We start from the raw sequence: 12,900 nt of genomic DNA on the forward strand, positions 1-12,900 counted from the left end.
GAAGGTGTTTCATGTACCTGACTGTATACCATAGTCTGTTTCCAACTCTGTCCCGCTCCTGTTGGCTGTGACATGAGGTCAGGAGGTATGTCAGGTACCTGACCACATACCATAGTCTGTTTCCAACTCTGTCTCGCTCCTGCTGGCTGTGACATGAGGTCAGGAGGTTTGTCAGGAACCTGACCACACAGCATAGTTTCCCTCCCAATAGTCCAGCTCCTGCTGGCTGTGAAATGAGGTCAGGAGGTGTGCCAGGTGCCTGACTACATACCATAGTCATCTCCCGACTCTGTCCCGCTCTCGCTGGCTGTGACATGAGGTCAGGTGTGTCAGAAACCTAACCATATACCACAGTTTCTTTCCAACTCTTTCCCGCTCCCGCTGGCTGTGACATGACGTCAGGAGGTGTGCCAGAGACCTGACCATATACCATGGTCTCCTCCCAACTCTGTCCAGCTCCCGCTGGCTGTGACATGAGGTCAGGAGGTATGCCAGGTACCTGCCCACATACTGTCTCCCCCTAATTGTCCCGCTGTCGCTGGCTGTGACATGAGGGCAGGAGGTGTTCCAGGTACCTGACCATATACCGTAATTTCCTCCCAACTGTAGGACTCCCGCTGGCTGTGATCTGGGGTCAAGAGTTGTGCCAGGTGCCTGACTACATACCTTAGTCTCCTCCCAACTCTGTCCAGCTCCCGCTGACTGACATGAGGTCAGGAGGTATGTCAGGAACCTGACCACGTCATAGTCTCCTCCCTACAGTCCAGCTCCCGCTGCCTGTGACATCAGGTCAGAAGGTGTGCCAGGTGCCTGACTACATACCTTAGTCTCCCCCCAACTCTGTGCAGCTCCCGCTGGCTGTGACATGAGGTCAGGAGGTATATCAGGTACCTGATCACACACCACAGTCTCCTCCTAACTCTCGAGCTCCCGCTGGCTGGCTGTGACATGAGGTCAGAAGGTGTGCCAGGTGCCTGACTACATACCTTAGTCTCCCCCCAACTCTGTGCAGCTCCCGCTGGCTGTGACATGAGGTCAGGAGGTATATCAGGTACCTGATCACACACCACAGTCTCCTCCTAACTTTCGAGCTCCCGCTGGCTGTGACATGAGGTCAGGAGGTGCCTGACTACATACCTTAGTCTTCTCCCAACTCTGTCCAACTTTCGCTGGCAATGACATGAGGTCAGGAGGTGTGCCAGATACCTAACCGTATACCGTAGTTTCCTCCCAACTGTGTCCCGCTTCCGCTGGCTGTGACATGAAGTCAGAAGGTGTTTCATGTACCTGACTATATACCATAGCTTCCTCCCAACTCTGTCCAGCTCCCGCTGGCTGTGACATGAAGTCAGGAGGTATGCCAGGTACCTGAGCATATGCCAGAGTCTCTATCCAACTGTCCAGCTTCGAGGCAAAAATCACATATGTCATCTATTAAAGCGGTATATTTTTGAGCATGGCGTAAATTACCGATTACATACATACAAGGAAAGGTAAAATTTATTTATTTATTTCATTGGTGTTTTATGTCGTATTCAAGAATATTTCATTTATGCTACGCATTACGGAGGGAGGGAACGCATGACCATTGCACGTTACTTACAGACCTTTCCACGTACGGTCGGAGTAAGCCAGCATGATAAGCCAGCATGATCTAATTCGCAGGGAACTTGGTGGGAGGCTACTGGGTCATTGCGCCACGCAGACGTGCTAACTCCCTCAGCCACAAAGGAACCCAAACGGTAAAATCAAATCATAAATAACAGCTTAGTGGTCATAAAATTTTATTAAAATTCAACAAACGTTGGAAAATATATGCCTCAATGGATGAATATAGAAATATGTGTAAGTAAGTGGATAAGTCATAGTATCTATGTTTGGTTTTGGCCAACACAACGTGTTGTTAACCAAACGTCCAATCAGTATGGTGGAGATAGAGACATTTTAGTATCAAGGTGATGTGTCCATACGGAATATGGATCTGGGAGATTACAAATCCAGTATGTTCATGGTAGGGAGAGAAGCAGCGATGGAGCACCTGTTGTGAATTGCATCGTCTTGTATCAGTCAGTAAGAGAGAGTTGTCTGGAAGAAGAAAATAAAAAGTTATTTTCGTACTACAAATAACATCCCACTTTCCATAATGCAAACTTGCATGAAAACGAAGGAAATATACATGAAAGGAGAAATTTTCGGCAAATTTCCACGATGACAACAAGCCACCTGGAAAAAATGTTATCGCCGCTAAAACAAAACTGGTTGTGGCCCCCATAAATGTGGCGTGTTTATACCTGAGTTTAATAGATATGTTTAAAGCTCTGTTTTTATGCTGTGAGAAATGAGTGTACAAACAAGAGCAAGTTCGCAATAGGTACACCATTCATTCAAAACTCGATGTTGTCTCACACTTCAGCCCCTACCTCCCTCTCGTTAACGAAATGGCTCTTGACAAACGACAGGGTGTCAAAAATGTATTCGACCTGACCATGTTAAGAGGTAAGAATTTCATCGACTGACCGACCGATCTACCGACAGGCTTACCGACAGACTGATAGGTAGTCCGACAGGCCTGCGGATAGACCGACAGGCAGTTCCACCGACAGACCGATCTACCGATAGACCGACAGGAAGTCTCACCGATCGACAGACAGACCGGTAGGTAGTCCGACAGGCAAGCGTAGACATTTATAAAGATGTTCGTCACAACTAAAGATGTAAAAAAAATGTGAAGCGGATATTCTGCAATAGCAAGATGGCAACAAGGCAATAAATAGCCAGGTTCCATATTTTCACTTACCACAAAATGAAGATATACCCAGTGCAAATAACACTTACCGCATTTTAGAAATTCATTCGTGTTATGAGTTTGCCATCATCTTCACAAATTCTGGAGGTAAAAGGTACACAAGGTTAGAGGTACTTTACACACGCTCAAAGTTGGAGGAATAAGACACATCTACAGACGTGTACAGATTGCAGGTGCACGCATATAGAGTGTACAAGTTTGGATGTATACTCCACAAGCAAAAACTTCAGTTTAGACTCAAAAGGTTCTTGTTCAAAATACAATTTGATGCTTTGAAGATGTTACCTATTTTACATTACAACATTAAAAAATATTCTCAAATGTATAATACGCGAGCTCTTATCCACAGAAATGCTACACTAGGGATAAAGGAAGCAACTTGGATATTTCTAGGGTCAATCAAGCATATATTTGATAAACGGATCAGTTGAAGTTGATTCAGTTCTAGAAAACCAGGCCGCTTGCATGTGGATACAGAGCTTGCATGTGGATACAGCGTTTGCATGTGGATACAGAGCTTGCATGTAGATACAGAGCTTGCATGTGGATACAGCGCTTGCATGTGGATACAGAGCTTGTATGTGGATACAAAGCTTGCGTGTGGATACAGCGCTTGCATGTGCATACCGAGCTTGCATATGGATACAGCGCTTGCATGTCGATACAGCAAAAGATTCTTCAGGCAGTTTTAGAACGAAATGCATAGATTTCTGCATATGACCTAATGTTTCAACAGTATATCCTAGTATCTCACGAACAGCATAGTTAAAATGTGAATAGTGCCGAAAAGCCTCTAAGACTTTTTGCTCATTTCACTGAGGCTGTATGCACAAAAAGAGTCTGTAAGGACGCCATGTTTTACCATCATAGTTGATCTGTCCGTCACCATCTATGTCAGCTTCTCGGATCATCTCGTCCACTTCTTCATCAGTTAATTTTTCACCCAGATTTGTCATGACGTGTCTGAGCTCAGCCGCTGTGATAAAACCATTACCGTCCTTGTCAAACACTTGGAAGGCTTCCCTTATCTCTTCCTCGCTGTTGGTGTCTTTCATCTTTCTGGCCATCATGGTGAGGAATTCGGCGAAGTCGATTGTTCCGTTACCTGTAGATCAACGCTTACATTAGACTCCCGAATATGAAGCTCAATATTCTAATGAATTCCGTTAACCATTTTATTTTTTGTGTTTCACCAGATGACCTTTTGCATTCTAAAACAACCTTAAACATTTTTTTTAGTTGCAGATATTCTTACTTGCTTTTATTTGCAGATATTTTCATTCCCCCGTTAGGAATCTATAAAAATTTACTTTAATATGTTATAAGAAAATCACAAGCCCTTTTAATAATATTCATTTATGTAGGCCTAACTATTGAATTTAAATATTTACTCAAAATGAAAATGTCTTCTTTAATATCTGCCAATGAAACTTGCACAATCTACGCAGTGCTTTTCGAAATTTTTCCGAGACACATGATAGGAATTTGTTGACAATCGGCATTTGTATTTAGAATTCTAAAGATTCGTGGCGAAAGATTGACAGCTTTAAATACTGGTATTAATATTTAAAACAATGATTGTTCTAACTGCTGTGATGTCTTTGATCATTGTAGGCCAAACTTAAAACTAGGGCATGCCTTGGTTGATGTGAGAATAAGAAGAGGTTCTTACCGTCGGCATCTACTTCATTTATCATATCCTGTAACTCCGCTTCCGTTGGGTTCTGTCCTAATGATCTCATCACAGTGCCCAGTTCTTTGGTAGTGATCGTTCCATCACCGTCTTTGTCAAACAGGGAGAAAGCCTCCTTGAATTCTGAAAAGAACAAAAAATAAATTACAAAGATGGTCTTTAAAGAAACTTAGACGGTATCAAGTATCCGGCTTTACATATCCAACACTATATAGTGTATATGCCTTAGAGACGACACTTGTTCGTTATTCAGAGTTGAGGCCTCAGTATGACTTTAGATAAAACATTTCAAAATGGGTGCAATTTGCTGTAATCATATTTCAAAATTTCTTACTGCAATGAGCATCAATTTATGCCCATACAAGGTAGGTTTTCCACATTTAGGAGCGCTCATTTCAGCACTTATTGATATTAAATTAATATACCCGTCCAGTGACAAGGTGTAGTTCATACTGTGAAATAATACATTTGTCTGCGTATAGGAGCAAATTATAATGACAAAAACAACAACGGAGATCAAATTTTGCAGCAAAATAAAATTCTGTTGTGAGCTGTCTAGTGCCTTGTTGTACAAGTTATGTAACCAGCTGCACAAGTTACATTAGAACAATGAGGCAATTACTTACCCGTGATTTGTTCTTCTGAAAGGGTATCAGCCTGAAAAAAAATAATTTACAATTTTATAACATTTATGTATTTAGACAGATTAAATATGTGAATGTCTCGTTATTCTGTATAGTGTGTGGCCAGTACACAGTCAGCATAACCCTATACAAAATCATACGTGCTTGCAACATTCACTACATACAGAAAAATACTTCCACTAGCTTACTAAAATCGTTGAATAATGGATAACTGGCAAAATCGAAGAGTTCATACAGGTCAGGCAGAGAACTGGCGGTGTATTGTACAGAGTTGAGTTAGTGACTTACCATTTCGTCAGATGGGTGTTAGGTTATGGCACACCGAAGCTGTGGAACATTGAATGGACCAGTGACTAGAGCTAGGTGCTATATACCAACGGGTTGTTAGGGGTAACATTCCACACTGTGACAAAACTCCACCAAAGTCCGTTCTAACATGTTACCGGATTATGATGTTAGGGGATTATCGGATAATCCCACCCCCCTGCCTTGGTCGAATCTGTACCTGTCCTACTAACTTAGCTGTGCGTTTTCATATTGGTTACTGTTTTACTTGCATACATGTTTAGTCTGTAGCCACCCAAGAGAATACATGGAGCTTTGATTAAGTCTATCTGTATGATAACGTTCGTTACCTGTGAAGTTGTTTTTTGATTGATTTATTTATTTATTAGTTTGGTGTTTTACGCCATACTCAAGAATGTTTCACTTATACGACTGCGGCCAGCATTATTGTGGGTGGAAACCGGGCAGAGCTGGGGGGAAATTTTTTGATATCCTGACCACTAGAACACTGTAAGAAATCCACGAAGACGTTGATAAACTGAAAAGTCGTGCCAGAATATGTAAGTGAGGAAACACTTAACTCTTGAATTCAGACTGTTATAATTCCTTTTTTAATTTAACTGAATTTAACATAGTAACGATGATGCTTGTGATTTATCAGACGGTTATCATGTTTAGAAATAAAGGAAATCGTAGCGGTTGGTGAATTAGGAAAGTTCCGGCCTTCGACAGGCATCTTCAACCCTGCTGAAGTAAATTCATAGCATGAACCATGAAAATCAAATTCGAACCTGTGACTTCGTTGGTCAGGAGTCGACCGAGAATTTTTTTTATTTCTTTGGTGCTTTACGCAGAATATTTCATTTATATGATGGCGGCTACCATAATAGTGGGAATAAATGGTCATTGACGCCACATCGGTAATATTTCAGCCTTATAGTGGCGACATTGTAGTGGGAAGAAACCGGGCAAACCCAGTACCATCCGAAAGTTGCTGGAAGACCTTTCCATGCACGAGTGGGGAGGAAGCCAGCGAGAGCTGTACCTGGCCTGGCAGCGACCGCAATTGTTTTTTTGTTTTCGTCAACACTAATGACAATGATACGTTTATCTTATCAGTTCCAAATATATAGAAATAAGTTAACTTATTCAAGGATAACATTAAATCTACTTGGAAGATTCTAAACGAAGTAATGAATAAAAATGAGCTAGTAATGTGTCCTGATATGTTTGAAGTAAATGACATGAGAGATTACTCATGCAGGTGATACTGGTAATCATTTTAATAGCCATTTTAGCACGGTTGTGGCGAAATTAGAATATAAAATGGTGTTATGTGCACGACTGCCGTCAGTTTCTAAATTTAGCTTGCCACTGTTTACATACGCTGAGTTCAGCGCCTGCTGTCTGCCTCTACCTTAGAATATTCCAGAATGAGCTCTTTTCGGTGCCTGTTTGTTTACATCAAGTGTTCAGGATTTTTCTTATTCTAGACAATTCCACCAGGCTATATAAGACCTATGAAAGCAGGTCAAACAGAGAGAACAGAGAACGGAGAGAAAGGAGAATTATTGAGAGTTTGGATGCTTTCGCTGTGTATTACTTTAGTGGGCCTTTTGTGCTGAATTTTGGTGTCTTTATAGCCTCTGGCTTTTTTATATCCTATTTCCACCGAGCACTTGTTCAGTCTGAACTTGTATGTTTAATTTGTGCTCTTGTATACACTGTGCCTATTAGTACACGGACCCTGTCTGTGGAATTTTGTGTATATTTCGTCATACACTCAGTTATACTGTGGATTTTCCCTCTTGTGAATTTGCCTCTGAGCATTTATGCCTGTGTGGTATATATATTGTGGAATATATGCGTCCATTTGGACTTGACACCGTAAGTACTTTAGTATTTGTATAGATACTGCTATCCTTTCTTGTTAAACTTAAGTACTTTAGTATTTGTATAAGTCTTATTATCTGTTCTTGTTAAGCTAATAAATTGTTGTAAAATAAAATCTGTTGGTTTTGGTTACTTTTTTGTGCGGCTAAACTGTCGTGTATTTCGAACAAGCCATCTCTTTATATAATACATACAGTTTGGGTCGTAACAATGGGAAATAAAAAAATTAACAGTTTTATAAAACCTAATTTTCCATCAGAAGCTATTCTAACCGACTGCACAATAGCGGGAATTAAAACTATAGTATCCAAATAAAAAAGATGGTGATGTTAGAATATCTGTTGATAAACCGAGTGTTAAAGGGAAAAACCGAATAATGCTTGGAGGAAACCTAGTAGGCCTACTACTAACAGGAAAACCAAGTAGTGCTTAGGGAAAACCTAATACAGGTAGTGCTTAGGGCAAACTGGGTTGTACTTTCAAGTGATGCATTCCTGTAATGACACAAATACGGGGAGTGGTGCTTATTACTACAAATTGTGTCTGAACCCATTACCTATAGTGAGGATGTTGTATGAACCCCTTTCCTATAATGATACTCTAATATGAGCCCCTTTCCTATAATGATACTCTGGTGTGAGCCTCTTTCCTATAATGATACTCTGATATGAGCCCCTTTCCTATAATGATACTCTGGTATGAACCCCTTTCCTATAATGATACTCTGGTATGAACCCCTTTCCTATAATGATACTCTGGTATGAGCCTCTTTCCTATAATGATACTCTGATATGAGCCCCTTTCCTATAATGATACTTTGATATGAGCCCCTTTCCTACACCCAAGTTACTATATAGACCGACATTCCAAATATATTTACAACTCTTGCAACGATATAGCCACATGAACCCTTTCCTGTACTAATATACAGATATATGAATCCATTTTTTCTAATGAACCCGTTAGGAAGGGAAAGCCTCAAAGCTTCTGTATGTATAGATGTATGGTGATTTAGTGACTTACTAAAAATGTGTACAAATTATCTTCTACGGAACAATTAAATCCTTCTATGATAACGTTTTAGGGTTTTATGTACAGGTGCTATGATCACACCTTACTTCCATGTAATACACACTGGCTTATTTATACAAACTTTCTATTCACCTGAAGAATGTGTTCTCGTGTTATCTTGTAACTGTGTAATGATGATTGTAAAGGTTCATGAGGTCTGTCAGGTACCTGGGGCCGATTCCAAAAAAGCCATTTCTGTCAAAATGTGTGTACATTGTACATATGTACTGTTGGGCTTTAGAAATTAACATTTTGACGACCTCATCAGTGTTGTCTTACAGCGACTGTATCGAAATTTCAACTTCCAGCACCAAATATAAAGAATTGTGACCGGTTTTATATTGCTGCTTATGTCAGAAATGGATTTGTGGGAAAAGACGGCAAACCACATAACAGTTTAAATAAACAGCATACATGTACATGAAAGCCGCATATTCAGGTCAAATATCCTTGAGTACGGCGTAAGGCAGCAATCACATAAATAAAACAAAGCAAAGACAAACGCAAAAGATAAATAAAAATTTAGTGATGATATGATTTTATTAAAATTTAACAACATTTGGAATATATTAAATTTTGTCTCATTTGGTCAACACAAAAAACAATATCAATGAATGAAAATTATGAGCTCAGTGACATTTTAAGTTTTAAGAAGGTCTGGTAAAAATGTAGATGTGCTCGGTAGAAAAAGCTGTTGTCCGTAAAGTCTGGTAACATAATGAGCATTGGCTGAAAACAAGTTAACCCAATAAATTGCTTGATGTTATATGCATATGTTCTTTTGTGCACCCGTTTTTTGCTCTGTGGTTTGTCGCTTGCCACAACGTCACTTATCACGTGATCCGCAATGGAGACAGCCTGAAAAGACAATAGAAAACAACACATGATTGAACAGAAACATGTCCGTGAAGTATAAGGTATTCATGGATAAATGGAACTGGTTTTAGCGCCTTTCTCTTAAATAAAAAGGTGGACATCTAAAAGGATTTGATCTAACATCACATTTGGATCTAGATCGTAACGCTAGATTCAACAACAAATAATTTATCAATTACCTCACGTCACAAGTAAATATTACGATATGTTTATACAAATATCGGGCACCATTGATCACTTACCACATTTGTTTTGTTTACGTCTGTTTCATGAGCTCGTCATCATCTTGACGAATTCTGAAAGTAAGAGCACCATCGAATTATGTAATATTATAGGCCACATAAACTAGTCACGTGTAACAACAGGAACGTGGGAAATTACGACCGATATGTCCAGCTCGATATAGGCCGATTCTCTTTTGTGTGTACATTGTCAATACATTGTTTGATTTCAATGAACTTTCCAGGTATTCTATTATCAAGTCTGTGCACCGGATGTTGATCCTTAGAAGACTTCAGTATACCTGTGCACAGCACAGAAATATGACCCAAACTTTATTTCAACTGAAAATTGAACAACACTCATTTCTTTTCTTTTATTTGGGATTCAATGAAATTTAAACATAAGAAAGCAATTTGCAGTTTTGTTACTGAGTAAAATAAATTAACCATTTTTTTCAAAATATAAAATTTCAGAAAGTAATCTTGTGGCTTCATCAAGCTATGCGAAGAAAGGCGACTGAATTCCTCATGGGCGTCTCGGGAAATCTATTTCTACTAGCATCTTGAAATAATCATTAACGGCATTAATCAGTGAATTCTTACCGTCATAGTTGATCTGTCCATCCCCATCTATGTCAGCTTCTCGGATCATCTCGTCCACTTCTTCATCTGTTAGTTTTTCCCCCAGATTTGTCATGACGTGTCTGAGCTCAGCCGCTGTGATAAAACCATTACCGTCCTTGTCAAAAACTCTGAAGGCTTCCCTTATTTCTTCCTCGTTGTCCGTTTCTTTCATCTTTCTGGCCATCATGGTGAGGAATTCGGCGAAGTCGATTGTCCCATTACCTATGGAAGAAAAGTCACCATAGGTAAAAGAAGATAATGACACTACAAAAGGTATCTGCACTGGCCTGTAACCCGTTGGTTTTAATATGTAACAAAACCCGCGATGACTTGACACTCACGATGAATCACGACAAAGGTCCAAAACTGGGTTGGAATGTGGGGCTTCATGAGTCACAGGTAACACAGACATTAATACAGAAAATCCTTCAGTTCGTAAACACGAAGAAGTATTTTCTTGCAGTTTTTAAACAACTGTATCAAACGTGATACTCAACCAAGGATCATAACATACTTGGTGAATTCGATCTTGAGAAGACAATACATACCGTCAGCATCTACTTCATTGATCATATCCTGTAACTCCGCTTCCGTTGGGTTCTGTCCTAATGATCTCATCACAGTGCCCAGTTCTTTGGTTGTGATCGTTCCATCACCGTCTTTGTCAAACAGGGAGAAAGCCTCCTTGAATTCTGAAAAGAACAAAAAATAAAATTACATTTGGAATAATGCTTTAAAGATTTGTTATAATTTTGTATTTAATATGACGTTATTTAAACATCTAAAAGAAAAGTAATCATTCCTTTAATTTGTTGAGATATTGGAATTCTCTCAGAAACAAAACTTCACAAAATACAACTAATGTTACCTGAGAGCTGTTTAGACAAAAATCCTTACCGGTGATTTGTTCTTCAGTGAGGGTATCAGCCTGAAAGATGAAAATTACCAGCATTTCAATCAACTAGCAAGACATGCCATGACATGGAAATGACAGGATAAATATTTGGACAGTGTTACTGGAGAAAAACATAGTACAAATCCAATCTAGAGTCAATGTATCAGTGTGCAATTTGCCAGCTTTATGAAACTTATATGTTTTTGTATTTGGATTTTTGTCACACATAATCTCTGGTAAAATTGAATCGTATGAGCAAAAACGTAATCTATTCTCGATAATACAACGTTGGGCATAACAATGACAATATTTTCTTACCATTTTGAAAGTTTGGTTGTTTAGGAGCACAGAATCTGTGAAAGGCTGGATCTTTGCGAGTCCAAGTTGAGAATGATTTCTGTTTACTCGTAGGAGACTTTATATCACGGGGTTGTTAAGACTATCGTCTCACATCGCGACAAATTGTGGCCCAAATCTGCTCGAACACGTTCAGGGCAAGAGGTAATAATCTAATCGCTCAGTAAATACCATTGCAAGCCGACAGGGAGAGGACATATGTCCAGTCGGGTTTCGTCAAGCATCTACATATGGTGTACTTAAGTCCACTGTGGACATTTTTCTCTAATTGCCCGCATTGTCCTGAGGATTGTGGTACTACAAAAGCGAAATAAGTTGTCCGGGCTTAATAAGAAGCTAAAGGTTTATTCCAGCCAGTGACCCTTAACGTGACTACAGCCTCTTGTTATCGGGCTTTACCCCATGTGGGCATGGTCCATATGTATAAGGCACAGGTAACTACTCAACCCTTTTACCGACTGACAAGTTCACTTGATAACGTTTTCCTGTAGTATTATTTACTGTCCAAGGTGGTTCAAGCTGAGTAGTCCTACAGTCTTGAGCACACTTCAGATATGTTGGTGTCAAAGGCGTTTAGGAAGGCGTGCTTTGGTCTACCGGCATCTACCCTACATGTACGTGTTGAAGCTTACCTGTCAGTCTGGTGTTCACTTGTTAGTGGTTGGTCTTCACAAGGTACAGCATGGCTAGGGAATCGGTAAATAACTCATAAATCCTTCAGAAGAAACTCTGCCATACGTTCTATATTTTCTAGCATGTTAGCCCTGCAGGCCTTCTCGGTTTACACACGAAGCCAAACATGCACCTTATTTGAGCTCCACAAACTATACTGACATTTAAGATGTGAGATCCCCGAATCCCACCGATAAGTTTGGAATGAACACTGTAGTGTAACTCCTGCGAAGATTACCCACTTGTACAGAAAACGTCCATTTTTAACCCTATACGTTGTAATCCACAATGACATTTCTCATGGCTAACGCTTTTATTACCACGTTGTGGACATTCACCATGAATGGGCCTAGATCATGCGTTAACTGTAAGATACAATAATGTAGAACGACAAAACTGTGTTTACTACACTGTATGGTCTCGCCCATCATTCCCTCAGGACAGTTCGCTGTATTCCAACAGTATTGGATTTATTTATTTATTTGATTGATGGTTTACACCGTACTCAGTGTTATTTATTCCATCCGCAAGTTGCTGATAGATCAGCCACGTATGGCATGACAGGAAGCCAGCATGAGCCGGACTTGAACTCACAGCGACCGCATTGGTGGGATGGGTCATTGCGCTCTGCTGGAGTGCTAATCCCCCCAATCACGGAGCCCCCACCCCTCCCCCACCTCAACAATACTGGAACATTCATTCATTCACATTACTGAGTAAATGACGGGTCGGGTCATACCAAAGACTAAAAATGGCAATTGCTGCTGCCTCGCTTGGCGCTCAGCACTAAGAGGTTAAGAGCAAGGAAACATGACTGGTTGGCCTGGTGTCAGTGTAGTGTGACTGGGTGGGGTGTCACGTCT

At 40.2% G+C, this 12,900-nt stretch overlaps 1 protein-coding gene across 1 annotated transcript in view; it reads right to left on the reverse strand.

Annotated features, from left to right (window-relative positions):
- Positions 1 to 10,746, reverse strand: part of LOC135466307 (uncharacterized) — a 30,293-nt gene extending 19,547 nt beyond the window's left edge. The window contains 7 exon segments of the mRNA XM_064743728.1: positions 3,669 to 3,911; positions 4,479 to 4,622; positions 5,126 to 5,156; positions 7,799 to 7,815; positions 9,511 to 9,564; positions 10,093 to 10,335; positions 10,662 to 10,746. Of these exon segments, the coding sequence (XP_064599798.1) occupies positions 3,669 to 3,911; positions 4,479 to 4,622; positions 5,126 to 5,156; positions 7,799 to 7,815; positions 9,511 to 9,564; positions 10,093 to 10,335; positions 10,662 to 10,731 (802 nt within the window). The 5' untranslated portion in view covers positions 10,732 to 10,746.
- Between the last annotated feature and the right edge of the window lie 2,154 nt (positions 10,747 to 12,900).

This window comes from Liolophura sinensis, chromosome 6, assembly GCF_032854445.1.
Source record: "Liolophura sinensis isolate JHLJ2023 chromosome 6, CUHK_Ljap_v2, whole genome shotgun sequence".
Taxonomy (NCBI): domain Eukaryota; kingdom Metazoa; phylum Mollusca; class Polyplacophora; order Chitonida; family Chitonidae; genus Liolophura; species Liolophura sinensis.